This window comes from Salmo salar, chromosome 05 (assembly GCF_965601325.2).
Source record: "Salmo salar chromosome 05, fSalSal1, whole genome shotgun sequence".
NCBI classification, from domain to species: Eukaryota; Metazoa; Chordata; class Actinopteri; order Salmoniformes; family Salmonidae; genus Salmo; species Salmo salar.
Window position 1 is genome coordinate 79,646,775 of NC_138295.1, and position 18,226 is coordinate 79,665,000.

At 42.9% G+C, this 18,226-nt stretch overlaps 1 protein-coding gene across 1 annotated transcript in view; it reads left to right on the forward strand.

Moving 5' to 3' along the window:
* The window catches only part of cdh17 (cadherin 17, LI cadherin (liver-intestine)), a gene marked incomplete at its 3' end in the record, with an annotated part of 25,804 nt that continues 7,578 nt past the window's right edge, over positions 1 to 18,226 (forward strand). Inside the window, 8 exon segments of the mRNA NM_001140113.1 lie at positions 1 to 38; positions 8,418 to 8,490; positions 9,053 to 9,142; positions 9,213 to 9,350; positions 16,098 to 16,233; positions 16,444 to 16,602; positions 16,988 to 17,140; positions 17,837 to 18,036. Of these exon segments, the coding sequence (NP_001133585.1) occupies positions 8,440 to 8,490; positions 9,053 to 9,142; positions 9,213 to 9,350; positions 16,098 to 16,233; positions 16,444 to 16,602; positions 16,988 to 17,140; positions 17,837 to 18,036 (927 nt within the window). The 5' untranslated portion in view covers positions 1 to 38; positions 8,418 to 8,439.

Genomic DNA, 18,226 nt, shown 5'->3' on the forward strand with positions numbered 1-18,226 from the left:
CTACAGTCGAAGGAGTGAAACGTGAACTCTTAAGCAAGGTATGTCTCTCCCTCTTCCTCTCTCACTCTTTCTCTCCCTATCTCTCTTTCTCTCTCTGTCTTTTTCTGTGTCAGCAATGTTGAGTTGAAGCCTGTATCTATGTTGGTTACTTCTGTTTTCTATATGCGTGTTTAATATTGAGCATTTTCCATTAGGCGATTTCTTTTGGGTGTGTGTTGTGATCTTGACTTGACTTTGCCAGGGCCTGTGTGTATATATGGCATCTTGAAGTCTGTGTTATTGAGCACCACTGTCCTGGAGCCTCTGGGCTCTGGTTTCTGGGTCAGACACAGGGGCCTGGGTTTGATCAGTCTGGTCTGGTCTGGTCTTGGGGGCAGAAAGACACTAAAGGTCACCCAGTGTCGGCCTTCTAGATACAGGCCTACATCAGGCCTCACACAAAGTTTGAAAAATGCTTCTACAGGCTGAGATGAATCTGTTTTATAAGGGCGACATGTCCCAACATGTCAGAGTAGTGTGTTTCCTTCAGTCCTCCACCTGGTGCTTGTCTGGGAGTGCCAGTTTGCTGTGTTCTGATCCCCATGTGTTGTGCATGATTAGTTATGGCGATGCTGGCATGTGTCAGTCAGCCAGTCAGCCAGTCAGTCAGTCAGTCAGCCAGTCAGTCAGTCAGCCAGTCAGTCAGCCAGTCAGCCAGTCAGCCAGGACAGAACTCCTGGAGGTGCAGAGAGCCAGCAGGAGAGAGATGTAACAGGTGACTAACAGAAGATAATTTGTGTTTTAGGAGAAGGTCGTAGAAAAGGTCATAGCAGTAGGTAGATAGTGAGACAGGTAATGGAAGTTCTATGTATGCACCACAGGCGGCTGGTGGCACCTTAGTTGGGGAGGACAGGCTCATAGTAATGGCTGGCATGGAATAAATGGAATGGTATCGAACACATCAAACACATGGTTTCTATGTGTTTGATACCATTCACTCCATTCCAGCCATTATTATGAGTCATCCTACCCTTAGCAGCCATCTGTGGTAGGGAAAATTAAATGGAGTGTCAGGTGGAGTGAGCGAAGCAAAGGTCGTCTGCAGCGGCAAGCCTCAAAGTCACATTCACACTATTAATATCCCCCTATCACCTCTCTCTGCCCTCTGCAAGACTGGTCATACACATAGACACATGTACTGGACACACTGTAGACTCACATGTACTGGACACACTGAAGACTCACATGTACTGGACACACTGAAGACTCACATGTACTGGACACACTATAGACTCACATGTCGTGGACACACTATAGACTCACATGTACTGGACACACTATAGACTCACATGTCGTGGACACACTATAGACTCACATGTACTGGACACACTATAGACTCACATGTACTGGACACACTGAAGACTCACATGTACTGGACACACTGAAGACTCACATGTACTGGACACACTATAGACTCACATGTCGTGGACACACTATAGACTCACATGTACTGGACACACTATAGACTCACATGTCGTGGACACACTATAGACTCACATGTACTGGACACACTATAGACTCACATGTAGAGGACACACTATAGACTCACATGTACTGGACACACTATAGACTCACATGTCGTGGACACACTATAGACTCACATGTAGAGGACACACTATAGACTCACATGTAGAGGACACACTATAGACTCACATGTAGAGGACACACTATAGACTCACATGTACTGGACACACTATAGACTCACATGTACTGGACACACTATAGACTCACATGTACTGGACACACTGTAGACTCACCTGTAGAGGACACACTATAGACTCACATGTAGAGGACACACTATAGACTCACATGTAGAGGACACACTATAGACTCACATGTACTGGACACACTATAGACTCACATGTACTGGACACACTATAGACTCACATGTACTGGACACACTATAGACTCACATGTACGTGGATACACTATAGACTCACATGTACTGGACACACTATAGACTCACATGTACTGGACACACTATAGACTCACATGTAGAGGACACACTATAGACTCACATGTACTGGACACACTAGACTCACATGTAGAGGACACACTATAGACTCACATGTACTGGACACACTATAGACTCACATGTAGAAGACACACTATAGACTCACATGTACTGGACACACTATAGACTCACATGTACTGGACACACTATAGACTCACATGTAGAGGACACACTATAGACTCACATGTAGAGGACACACTATAGACTCACATATAGAGGACACACTATGGACTCACATGTAGAGGACACACTATAGACTCACATGTAGAGGACACACTATAGACTCACATGTACTGGACACACTATAGACTCACATGTACTGGACACACTATAGACTCACACATACTGGACACACTATAGACTCACATGTACTGGACATACTATAGACTCACATGTAGAGGACACACTATAGACTCACATGTAGAGGAACACACTATAGACTCACATGTAGAGGACACACTATAGACTCACATGTAGAGGACACACTATAGACTCACATGTACTGGACACACTATAGACTTACATGTACTGGACACACTATAGACTCACATGTACTGGACATACTATAGACTCACATGTAGAGGACACACTATAGACTCACATGTAGAGGACACACTATAGACTCACATGTAGAGGACACACTATAGACTCACATGTAGAGGACACACTATAGACTCACATGTACTGAACACACTATAGACTCACATGTCGTGGACACACTATAGACTCACACGTACTGGACACACTATAGACTCACATGTAGAGGACACACTATAGACTCACATGTAGAGGACACACTATAGACTCACATGTAGAGGACACACTATAGACTCACATGTAGAGGATACACTATAGACTCACATGTACTGGACACACTATAGACTCACATGTACTGGACACACTATAGACTCACATGTACTGGACACACTGTAGACTCACATGTACTGGACACACTATAGACTCACATGTACTGGACACACTATAGACTCACATGTAGAGGACACACTATAGACTCACATGTACTGGACACACTATAGACTCACATGTAGAAGACACACTATAGACTCACATGTACTGGACACACTATAGACTCACATGTACTGGACACACTATAGACTCACATGTAGAGGACACACTATAGACTCACATGTAGAGGACACACTATAGACTCACATGTACTGGACACACTATAGACTCACATGTACTGGAAACACTATAGACTCACATGTAGAGGACACACTATAGACTCACATGTTCTGGACACACTATAGACTCACACGTACTGGACACACTATAGACTCACATGTACTGGACACACCATAGACTCACATGTAGAGGACATACTATAGACTCACATGTAGAGGACACACTATAGACTCACATGTAGAGGACACACTATAGACTCACATGTACTGGACACACTATAGACTCACATGTAGAGGACACACTATAGACTCACATGTACTGGACACACTATAGACTCACATGTAGAGGACACACTATAGACTCACATGTAGAGGACACACTATAGACTCACATGTACTGGACACACTTTAGACTCACATGTAGAGGACACACTATACACTCACATGTAGAGGACACACTATAGACTCACATGTACTGGACACACTATAGACTCACACGTACTGGACACACTATAGACTCACATGTACTGGACACACTATAGACTCACATGTAGAGGACACACTATAGACTCACATGTACTGGACACACTAGACTCACACGTAGAGGACACACTATAGACTCACACGTACTGGACACACTATAGACTCACATGTAGAGGACACACTATAGACTCACATGTAGAGGACACACTATAGACTCACATGTAGAGGACACACTATAGACTCACATGTAGAGGACACACTATAGACTCACATGTACTGGACACACTATAGACTCACATGTAGAGGACACACTATAGACTCACATGTAGAGGACACACTATAGACTCACATGTAGAGGACACACTATAGACTCACATGTAGAGGACACACTATAGACTCACATGTACTGGACACACTATAGACTCACATGTAGAGGACACACTATAGACTCACATGTACTGGACACACTATAGACTCACATGTACTGGACACACTATAGATTCACATGTACTGGACACAATATAGACTCACATGTAGAGGACACACTATAGACTCACATGTACTGGACACACTGTAGACTCACATGTACTGGACACACTATAGATTCACATGTACTGGACCCACTGTAGACTCACACGTACTGGACACACTATAGACTCACATGTACTGGACACACTATAGACTCACATGTACTGGACACACTATAGACTCACATGTACTGGACACACTATAGACTCACATGTAGAGGACACACTATAGACTCACATGTAGAGGACACACTATAGACTCACATGTACTGGACACACTGTAGACTCACATGTAGAGGACACACTATAGACTCACATGTACTGGACATACTATAGACTCACATGTACTGGACATACTATAGACTCACATGTACTGGACATACTATAGACTCACATGTACTGGACATACTATAGACTCACATGTACTGGACACACTATAGACTCACATGTACTGGACACACTATAGACTCACATGTAGAGGACACACTATAGACTCACATGTACTGGACACACTGTAGACTCACATGTACTGGACACACTGTAGACTCACATGTACTGGACACACTGACACAGATAGAGAAACAGGTAAAACACACTGACACCAACAGAGAAACAGGTAAAACACACTGACACCAATAGAGAAACAGGTAAAACACACTGACACCAATAGATAAACAGGTAAAACACACTGACACCAACAGAGAAACAGGTAAAACACACTGACACCAATAGAGAAACAGGTAAAACACACTGACACCAATAGAGAAACAGGTAAAACACACTGACACCAATAGATAAACAGGTAAAACACACTGACACCAATAGATAAACAGGTAAAACACACTGACACCAATAGAGAAACAGGTAAAACACACTGACACCAATAGAGAAACAGGTAAAACACACTGACACCAATAGATAAACAGGTAAAACACACTGACACCAATAGATAAACAGGTAAAACACACTGACACCAATAGATAAACAGGTAAAACACACTGACACCAATAGAGAAACAGGTAAAACACACTGACACCAATAGAGAAACAGGTAAAACACACTGACACCAATAGATAAACAGGTAAAACACACTGACACCAATAGATAAACAGGTAAAACACACTGACACCAATAGAGAAACAGGTAAAACACACTGACACCAATAGAGAAACAGGTAAAACACACTGACACCAATAGATAAACAGGTAAAACACACTGACACCAATAGAGAAACAGGTAAAACACACTGACACCAATAGAGAAACAGGTAAAACACACTGACACCAATAGATAAACAGGTAAAACACACTGACACCAATAGAGAAACAGGTAAAACACACTGACACCAATAGAGAAACAGGTAAAACTGTCACGTATACTCCCTCTCCGGCCTCTAGGTCATCAGGCTACTGATTATCCCACACACCTGTCACCATGGTCTCACACACCAGCGCCTCATGACCCTCACCTGGACTCCATCACCTCCTTGACTATCATCCCTATATCTGTCCCTCCCCTTGGCTCTTTCCTCAGGTGTTATTGACTCTGTCTTATGCTGGTGCTTTGTTTGTGTTTCGTGTTTATTGTTTTGTTTATTTAATAAAACATTCACTCCCTGTACTTGCTTCCCGACTCTCAGCGCACATCGTTACAATAACACACTGACACAGATAGAGAAACAGGTAAAACACACTGACACAGATAGAGAAACAGGTAAAACACACTGACACAGATAGAGAAACGGGTAAAACACAATGACACAGATAGAGAAACAGGTAAAACACACTGACACAGATAGAGAAACAGATCAAACACACTGACACAGATAGAGAAACAGGTAAAACACATTGACACAGATAGAGAAACGGGTAAAACACAATGACACAGATAGAGAAACGGGTAAAACACAATGACACAGATAGAGAAACAGGTAAAACACACTGACACAGATAGAGAAACGGGTAAAACACACTGACACAGATAGAGAAACGGGTAAAACACAATGACACAGATAGAGAAACGGGTAAAACACACTGACACAGATAGAGAAACGGGTAAAACACAATGACAGACAGAGAAACAGATCAAACACACTGACACAGATAGAGAAACAGGTAAAACACATTGACACAGATAGAGAAACGGGTAAAACACACTGACACAGATAGAGAAACGGGTAAAACACAATGACACAGATAGAGAAACGGGTAAAACACACTGACACAGATAGAGAAACGGGTAAAACACAATGACAGACAGAGAAACAGATCAAACACACTGACACAGATAGAGAAACAGGTAAAACACACTGACACAGAGAAACGTACATAAGGTGTGAATCCTCATGAGTGTTTATAGTGAAGGAGTGTCAGTAGAGATAAGAATTGGCTCTCAGTAGATGTATTCTGTTCCTCATATCTGTCTCTGTCTCTCTATGACTGTGCTGCTGTTGGGGCAAGGAGGAGCTCACAGACGAACACTATTTCAATCTACAGTAATACACACACACCTTTAGGGTGTTTTTACTCTCTCTGTTCCCCGCCCTAAGCTGTTATATCAGGCTCTGAGGTCACTGTCAGATCATGGGGGGGTTTCACACCTGAGTGACCTTTCACTAACGAATGAGTCACGTCTGGAGGGGGAGGGGGGTGGTGGTCATCCAGTCATCTTCAAAAGGGAGTACTTACTCAGATAACCTAGCTACCTGTCCCCTCTCTGCCCCTAGAGCTTAAAACTCCCATGTATGGTCAGTCATGGCTGCCACTGGCTCAAACTTTCTGTTTCTAACCAGGGGGCGGGGCTTTCTGGTTGAGTGGGAGGGGTCCTGCACATGAAGCCATTGACTTCCCCATCAGCTCAAAGTCTGTCTGATAGAGAGAGAGATAGTGTGGCCCTGGCAGGGGACAGTTGGACTACAGTAACACTCCCTTAGTGGATCCCTGTTACTGATACTAAGAGAGAGAGATAGTGTGGCCCTGGCAGGGGACAGTTGGACTACAGTAACACTCCCTTAGTGGATCCCTGTTACTGACACTAAGAGAGAAAGATAGTGTGGCCCTGGCAGGGGACAGTTGGACTACAGTAACACTCCCTTAGTGGATCCCTGTTACTGACACTAAGCTAGAAAGATAGTGTGGCCCTGGCAGGGGACAGTTGGACTACAGTAACACTCCCTTAGTGGATCCCTGTTACTGATACTAAGATAGAAAGATAGTGTGGCCCTGGCAGGGGACAGTTGGACTACAGTAACACTCCCTTAGTGGATCCCTGTTACTGATACTAAGAGAGAGAGATAGTGTGGCCCTGGCAGGGGACAGTTGGACTACAGTAACACTCCCTTAGTGGATCCCTGTTACTGATACTAAGATAGAAAGATAGTGTGGCCCTGGCAGGGGACAGTTGGACTACAGTAACACTCCCTTAGTGGATCCCTGTTACTGATACTAAGATAGAGCCTGTTTGCCCTTGACTCTAGTCCTTCAGGTGAATTAGTAACAGACTCTACTACCAGGGAATGTGCTGAAAAACTAACCACTTCTCACCACTGGTGGACCCCTACACATACACATATACACACATATATACACACACACACACACACACACACACACACACACACACACCACACACACACACATATACACACATATTTATACACACACACACACACACACACACACACACACACACACACACACACACACACACACACACACACACACACACACACACACTAGACCAGGGTTTCCCTAACTCGGCCCTGGGCCCCCCCGGGTGCACGTTTTGGTTGTTGCCATAGCACTACACAGCTGATTCAAATAACCAACTCATCATCAAGCTTTGATGATGTTTCCCAAACTCTCATCTTCACATGACAATGTTACACTAACACAAACAAAGGACCAACCCTATTCAGGAACCAAATCCTAGAGGATGGGTTGCTGCACTGTAGTCAGAGTTCCAGGGAGGAAAATAAAACGTGCACCCAGGGGGGGGGGGGGCCTAGGGGGTGACCCAGGGGGGGGGCCTAGGGGGTGACCCAGGGGGGGGGCCTAGGGGGTGACCCGGGGGGGGGGCCCAGGCACGAGTTTGGGAAGCCCTGATCTACACAACCTCTCATTGACAAAGGGTTTATTACAGTCTACCTCTGTGTATTCTAATCCTCCTCCACCCCATCCTCTCCCTCTCCTCTTCCTCCTCTCCTCTCAGAGTCTCATCCCTGAAGCTCATCATGGCACATCCCACAATGCACCTGCTGCTGCTCAGCCTCCTCATCGCCACTGTGAGTTCCCTCCGACCTCAAATATTTGAAGTTATACTGTATTACTCTACATACATGAACTCTTACGTTGATATTTGACTGTCACTGTTTGAGGAGTGAGACTTCTCTGGGTTCTATTCCGGTTTGTTTCTGCTTGGTGAGCTTTGGCTCTGGTTGGCTTGGAAACGAGCCACAGGGTGTTGTGCCGCCCTCTGTGACTTATTAGCGTTACTGAAAGATTGAATGAAGGACAGACGCACAGGCTCACGCAGGCCAGACAGTCTCCTTCAGTGGAAACCTGTAGAGTCGGTCAATGAGTAACTGTCCTTCTGCAAGGAGAGAGAGAACGTCTACCTCATGCTGTAGTGTTTTGTCCTTGAGAACACCAAGGGTTTTACATTTTCATTACAGCCCAATACTGGCACACTGGATTCAGCTAATCAAGGTGCTCATTTATAGTTGAGTGATTGAATCAGGAGTGCAAGTACTGGGCTGGTGCAAAAATGTGCAACTCTGGAGCTTTTCAACGACTAGAGTCCAGGAACACTGGTCTACTGTATATTCATCACATGTGTTGTGATAGGCTGCTGGGAAAGGCCTGGAGAAGGGACCACTGGAGAACAAGGTTCTAGACGTACCAGAGGGGACACCTGTACCCTACGCCCTGTACCAGGTAACACACACACACACCTGTCCCCTTCATTTCTGGTCTTTGTATTAATACATTCTCCCTCCGTCTGCAGTTCCAAGCGTCCCACCTCGAGGTTGATGGGTTCAGATTGACAGGAGAGACTGAAGGAAAGATCAGCGTCTCAGAGGACGGTTGGCTCTACCTGGAACAGACCCTGGACTGGGCCCACACACAGACACATACTCTGGAGGTGACACACACACACACACACACACACACACACACACACACACACACACTGTAGAAGTTAACACACACTGTAGAAGATAACACAAACTGTAGAAGTTAATACACACACACACACACACACACTGTAGAAGTTAACACACACAGACATACACTGTAGAAGTTAACACACACACACACACACTGTAGAAGTTCACACACACACACTGTAGAAGTTAACACACACAGACACACACTGTAGAAGTTAACACACACACACACACTGTAGAAGATACACACACAGACACACACTGTAGAAGTTAACACACACACTGTAGAAGTTAACACACACACACACTGTAGAAGTTAACACACACAGACACACACTGTAGAAGTTAACACACACAGACACACACTGTAGAAGTTAACACACAGACACACACTGTAGAAGTTAACACACACAGACACACACTGTAGAAGTTAACACACACAGACACACACTGCAGAAGTTAACACACAGACACACACTGTAGAAGTTAACACACACACACACTGTAGAAGTTAACACACACAGACATACACTGTAGAAGTTAACACACACAGACACACACTGTAGAAGTTAACATACACAGACACACACTGTAGAAGTTCACACACACACACTGTAGAAGTTAACATACACAGACACACACTGTAGAAGTTCACACACACACACTGTAGAAGTTAACACACACACACACACTGTAGAAGTTAACACACACACACTGTAGAAGTTAACACACAGACATACACTGTAGAAGTTAACATACACAGACACACACTGTAGACGTTAACACACACACACACACACACACACTGTAGAAGTTAACACACACAGACACACACTGTAGAAGTTAACACACACACACACAGTAGTTAATACACACACAGACCACACAATGTAGTAGTTAATACACACACAGACCACACAATGTAGTAGTTAATCACACACAGACCACACAATGTAGTAGTTAATACACACACAGACCACACAATGTAGTAGTTAATACACACAGACCACACAATGTAGTAGTTAATACACACACAGACCACACAATGTAGTAGTTAATACACACACAGACCACACAATGTAGTAGTTAATACACACACAGACCACACAATGTAGTAGTTAATACACACACAGACCACACAATGTAGTAGTTAATACACACACAGACCACACAATGTAGTAGTTAATACACACACAGACCACACAATGTAGTAGTTAATACACACAGACCACACAATGTAGTAGTTAATACACACAGACCACACAATGTAGTAGTTAATACACACACAGACCACACAATGTAGTAGTTAACACACACAGACCACACAATGTAGTAGTTAATACACACAGACCACACAATGTAGTAGTTAATACACACACAGACCACACAATGTAGTAGTTAATACACACACAGACCACACAATGTAGTAGTTAATACACACACAGACCACACAATGTAGTAGTTAACACACACAGACCACACAATGTAGTAGTTAATACACACACAGACCACACAATGTAGTAGTTAATACACACACAGACCACACAATGTAGTAGTTAATACACACACAGACCACACAATGTAGTAGTTAATACACACACAGACCACACAATGTAGTAGTTAATACACACAGACCACACAATGTAGTAGTTAAACACACAGACCACACAATGTAGTAGTTAATCACACACACAGAACCACACAATGTAGTAGTTAATACACACACAGACCACACAATGTAGTAGTTAATACACACAGACCACACAATGTAGTAGTTAATCACACACAGACCACACAATGTAGTAGTTAATACACACACAGACCACACAATGTAGTAGTTAATACACACACAGACCACACAATGTAGTAGTTAACACACACAGACCACACAATGTAGTAGTTAATCACACACAGACCACACAATGTAGTAGTTAATACACACAGACCACACAATGTAGTAGTTAATACACACAGACCACACAATGTAGTAGTTAATACACACACAGACCACACAATGTAGTAGTTAATACACACACAGACCACACAATGTAGTAGTTAATACACACACAGACCACACAATGTAGTAGTTAATACACACAGACCACACAATGTAGTAGTTAACACACACAGACCACACAATGTAGTAGTTAATACACACACAGACCACACAATGTAGTAGTTAATACACACAGACCACACAATGTAGTAGTTAACACACACAGACCACACAATGTAGTAGTTAACACACACAGACCACACAATGTAGTAGTTAACACACACAGACCACACAATGTAGTAGTTAACACACACAGACCACACAATGTAGTAGTTAATACACACACAGACCACACAATGTAGTAGTTAATACACACACAGACCACACAATGTAGTAGTTAATACACACAGACCACACAATGTAGTAGTTAATACACACACAGACCACACAATGTAGTAGTTAACACACACACAGACCACACAATGTAGTAGTTAATACACACACAGACCACACAATGTAGTAGTTAACACACACAGACCACACAATGTAGTAGTTAATACACACAGACCACACAATGTAGTAGTTAACACACACAGACCACACAATGTAGTAGTTAATACACACACAGACCACACAATGTAGTAGTTAACACACACAGACCACACAATGTAGTAGTTAACACACACACAGACCACACAATGTAGTAGTTAATACACACACAGACCACACAATGTAGTAGTTAATACACACACAGACCACACAATGTAGTAGTTAATACACACACAGACCACACAATGTAGTAGTTAATACACACACAGACCACACAATGTAGTAGTTAATACACACACAGACCACACAATGTAGTAGTTAATACACACAGACCACACAATGTAGTAGTTAATACACACACAGACCACACAATGTAGTAGTTAACACACACAGACCACACAATGTAGTAGTTAACACACACAGACCACACAATGTAGTAGTTAATACACACACAGACCACACAATGTAGTAGTTAATACACACACAGACCACACAATGTAGTAGTTAATACACACACAGACCACACAATGTAGTAGTTAACACACACAGACCACACAATGTAGTAGTTAATACACACACAGACCACACAATGTAGTAGTTAATACACACAGACCACACAATGTAGTAGTTAACACACACAGACCACACAATGTAGTAGTTAACACACACAGACCACACAATGTAGTAGTTAACACACACACAGACCACACAATGTAGTAGTTAATACACACACAGACCACACAATGTAGTAGTTAATACACACAGACCACACAATGTAGTAGTTAATACACACAGACCACACAATGTAGTAGTTAATCACACACAGACCACACAATGTAGTAGTTAATACACACACAGACCACACAATGTAGTAGTTAACACACACAGACCACACAATGTAGTAGTTAACACACACAGACCACACAATGTAGTAGTTAATACACACAGACCACACAATGTAGTAGTTAATACACACAGACCACACAATGTAGTAGTTAATACACACACAGACCACACAATGTAGTAGTTAATACACACACAGACCACACAATGTAGTAGTTAATACACACACAGACCACACAATGTAGTAGTTAATACACACAGACCACACAATGTAGTAGTTAATACACACAGACCACACAATGTAGTAGTTAATACACACAGACCACACAATGTAGTAGTTAACACACACAGACCACACAATGTAGTAGTTAATCACACACAGACCACACAATGTAGTAGTTAATACACACAGACCACACAATGTAGTAGTTAATACACACACAGACCACACAATGTAGTAGTTAACACACACAGACCACACAATGTAGTAGTTAACACACACAGACCACACAATGTAGTAGTTAACACACACAGACCACACAATGTAGTAGTTAATACACACACAGACCACACAATGTAGTAGTTAATACACACAGACCACACAATGTAGTAGTTAATCACACACAGACCACACAATGTAGTAGTTAATACACACACAGACCACACAATGTAGTAGTTAATACACACACAGACCACACAATGTAGTAGTTAATACACACAGACCACACAATGTAGTAGTTAACACACACACAGACCACACAATGTAGTAGTTAATACACACACAGACCACACAATGTAGTAGTTAATACACACACAGACCACACAATGTAGTAGTTAATACACACACAGACCACACAATGTAGTTGTTAATACACACACAGACCACACAATGTAGTAGTTAACACACACACAGACCACACAATGTAGTAGTTAATACACACACAGACCACACAATGTAGTAGTTAACACACACAGACCACACAATGTAGTAGTTAATACACACAGACCACACAATGTAGTAGTTAACACACACAGACCACACAATGTAGTAGTTAATACACACACAGACCACACAATGTAGTAGTTAACACACACAGACCACACAATGTAGTAGTTAACACACACACAGACCACACAATGTAGTAGTTAATACACACACAGACCACACAATGTAGTAGTTAACACACACACAGACCACACAATGTAGTTGTTAATACACACAGACCACACAATGTAGTAGTTAATACACACAGACCACACAATGTAGTAGTTAACCCACACACAGACCACACAATGTAGTAGTTAATACACACACAGACCACACAATGTAGTAGTTAATACACACACAGACCACACAATGTAGTAGTTAATACACACACAGACCACACAATGTAGTAGTTAATACACACAGACCACACAATGTAGTAGTTAACACACACACAGACCACACAATGTAGTAGTTAATACACACACAGACCACACAATGTAGTAGTTAATACACACACAGACCACACAATGTAGTAGTTAATACACACACAGACCACACAATGTAGTTGTTAATACACACACAGACCACACAATGTAGTAGTTAACACACACACAGACCACACAATGTAGTAGTTAATACACACACAGACCACACAATGTAGTAGTTAACACACACAGACCACACAATGTAGTAGTTAATACACACAGACCACACAATGTAGTAGTTAACACACACAGACCACACAATGTAGTAGTTAATACACACACAGACCACACAATGTAGTAGTTAACACACACAGACCACACAATGTAGTAGTTAACACACACACAGACCACACAATGTAGTAGTTAATACACACACAGACCACACAATGTAGTAGTTAACACACACACAGACCACACAATGTAATTGTTAATACACACAGACCACACAATGTAGTAGTTAATACACACAGACCACACAATGTAGTAGTTAACCCACACACAGACCACAATGTAGTAGTTAATACACACACAGACCACACAATGTAGTAGTTAACACACACACAGACCACACAATGTAGTAGTTAATACACACAGACCACACAATGTAGTAGTTAATACACACACAGACCACACAATGTAGTAGTTAATACACACACAGACCACAATGTAGTAGTTAATACACACACAGACCACACAATGTAGTAGTTAATACACACAGACCACACAATGTAGTAGTTAATACACACACAGACCACACAATGTAGTAGTTAACACACACACAGACCACACAATGTAGTAGTTAATACACACACAGACCACAATGTAGTAGTTAATACACACACAGACCACACAATGTAGTAGTTAATACACACAGACCACACAATGTAGTAGTTAATACACACACAGACCACACAATGTAGTAGTTAACACACACACAGACCACACAATGTAGTAGTTAACACACACAGACCACACAATGTAGTAGTTAATACACACACAGACCACAATGTAGTAGTTAATACACACACAGACCACACAATGTAGTAGTTAATACACACAGACCACACAATGTAGTAGTTAATACACACACAGACCACACAATGTAGTAGTTAATACACACACAGACCACACAATGTAGTAGTTAATACACACACAGACCACAATGTAGTAGTTAATACACACACAGACCACACAATGTAGTAGTTAATACACACAGACCACACAATGTAGTAGTTAATACACACACAGACCACACAATGTAGTATTTAACATACACATGATACAAGTTAGTATTTGATGTCCATCCATGTCATGGATGTGGAAAGACAGGAGATGATGTGGAAACTGCCCACTAGGGGCAACAGTGAGTGCTGTTACCTTCAAGTAGGTTTTGACATTGTGGATGGGGATGGTGGATGGGTGTAAGCATCTGCCTCTGATTCCAAAGGTTGCATGTTCAAATCCAGCAATAAAAAGTTGTTTCTGATTTTTAAAAATGAAACCTATCCCAAACCTTAACCCTTACCTTAACCATTCAGAGTTAAGGTCTAACCTTAAGAATTTGGAGTTAATGCCTAAGCTTAACCCTAACCTTAACAATTCTGACTTAATACCTAAACTTAACCTTAAACACTTCCAAATTTGATATTTGGAACGACTTCAAAATGTGACGTTTGAGAAACATGGATGAACGTCTAATTCTGACGTGAGACTGTGAGAGCTGGTAGGACACACACACAGACATACACACACTGTCCATTCACAGATCTGACAAGTATCTGCATGCACACACATACACAAAGACATTTTGTACAGACCCCACACACCACCCAGCGTCATGTTGTTGTTGTTGTTGTTGTAGCTGGAGGCCTTAGTGGGTTCAGAACCAGTAGAAGGTCCAGTCAGCATCACCATCAACGTGGTGGATGTCAACAACCACGCCCCCTCCTTCAACCAGACTGACTACATCAGCATCGTCAAGGAACGTACCCCCGCAGGTCTGTCAGTCTGTCTGTCTGTCTGTCTGTCTGTCTGTCTGTCTGTCTGTCTGTCTGTCTGTCTGTCTGTCTGTCTGTCTGTCTGTCTGTCTGTCTGTCTGTCTGTCTGTCTGTCTGTCTGTCTGTCTCTGTCACTCTGTCTGTCTGTCTCTGTCACTCTGTCACTCTGTCTGTCTGTGTGTGTGTTCATTATGTGTGTGTGTGTTGCAGGTGTTCCATTTGCGCGTGTGTTTGCTACTGACCTGGACGACCCAGAGTCTCCCAACGCCCATCTGAGTTACACCCTGGTCTCCCAGATCCCCAACAGAGACAACACCCTGTTCTTCCAGATCAACAGCAACACAGGAGAGATTTCTACTACTGCCGAGGGTAACACACACACACAAACACACACACACCCCCTGGAGATCCTCAAAGTGCACACACATAGATCATCCCAGATGTTGTGGTCTCTAATCTCATCCTGTATGAGTGCTAATCTGTGAGTTCTGCATCCTTTAATCTCACACCAGCCCAGATTACCACAACTCAACTCTCGTGCTCCAGATTAACACATCAGATTAACACATGCTTGGTGTCAGATTGACCACATGTAACACGTGATTATATTACTGATTACAGCTGTGTGTGTGTGTGTGTGTGTGTGTGTGTGTGTGTGTGTGTGTGTGTGTGTGTGTGTGTGTGTGTGTGTGTGTGTGTGTGTGTGTGTCGTGTCGTGTCGTGTGTGTGTGTGTGTGTGTGTGTGTTCCTGCAGGAGAGCGTCTGCTGAAGGCCAGAGAAAGTGTTATTCATTCCAGAGGAGGGGACTTCAGTGATTCTCTGAAGAAGAGGTTTGATGACTACTGCACCCCGACACAGGACATCCCTTATGAACGCAACCCCTTCTACAGCTGTGTTCAGAGAGCAGGTCTGTGTGTACTTCACTATATTTACTTGTAGTTTCAGATCAAACTAGAAAATCACTATTTTCAGGTAAGCCTGACCAAGATGGTCCAAATAGATAGACGACTGAGCCTATAGCAGACCACAAGGGGGGTGGATAAAGAGAAAAAGAGGAGGGCATTTCAGAGAGGAAGCAAATAGAGCAGAGCACAAGCAGACACTTGGAAACATGTCAGGCAGAGAGAGAGAGGGGGGGATAAAGAGAGAGATAGGGATAGAGAGAGCGAGAAGGATAGATAGCGCGAGAGGGATAGACACACAGGCATAGAGAGCGAGGGATAGATAGATTAATTCAAGTGATTAAGGCTGATTAAGAGGTTAATGGTGTGATTGAGAGGCTGCTGAACTGAACCTCCTCTACATAATGTTGTTGAGTTCAGCTGTGGCCACTGGCCAGAGCAGCCTGACCTCTCACCTCTGACCCCTGTGTTATCACACAGAGAGCCCCGAGGTCACGCTCAGATATTCCCGTATAGTACACTACTACTAGTACACTACTTTTGTCCAGGGCCCTACGTTTGGCCAGTTCATCCATAGACATACAGGGCGACAGTCAAACACAGTGTGCCATATGGGAAATAGGGCATCATTTGGGCCTGTCTTCTTCGGTGGTGCCTGTGTATTGACTGTGAATGGTCCTGTTTCTTCCTCTGTGGTTTAGAGTCTCGGAGGCTGAACCCTCTGGAAGACCCAGACTTCACGCTGATTGTTCGTGTGGAGGACATGGGCGGGGAGTCGGTGAACGCTCTCAACGGTAACGCGAGGGTTAAAATTGTCGTGCAGGAGAACCTGTGGGTCAATCCTGGACCGATCAACCTCAGAGAACAGTTGAAAGGGATATACCCCATGCCCATCGGGAAGGTACGGCAAGGGTGGAAATCACACTCACACAATCACTATAGGTGACCCAGTACCTAACTAAGGAGACTGTTTAGAAAACACTAAGGACCTAAAGAGGCTGTTTAGAAAACACCAAGGACCTAAAGAGACTGTTTAGAAAACACTAAGGACCTAAAGAGACTGTTTAGAAAACACTAAGGACCTAAAGAGA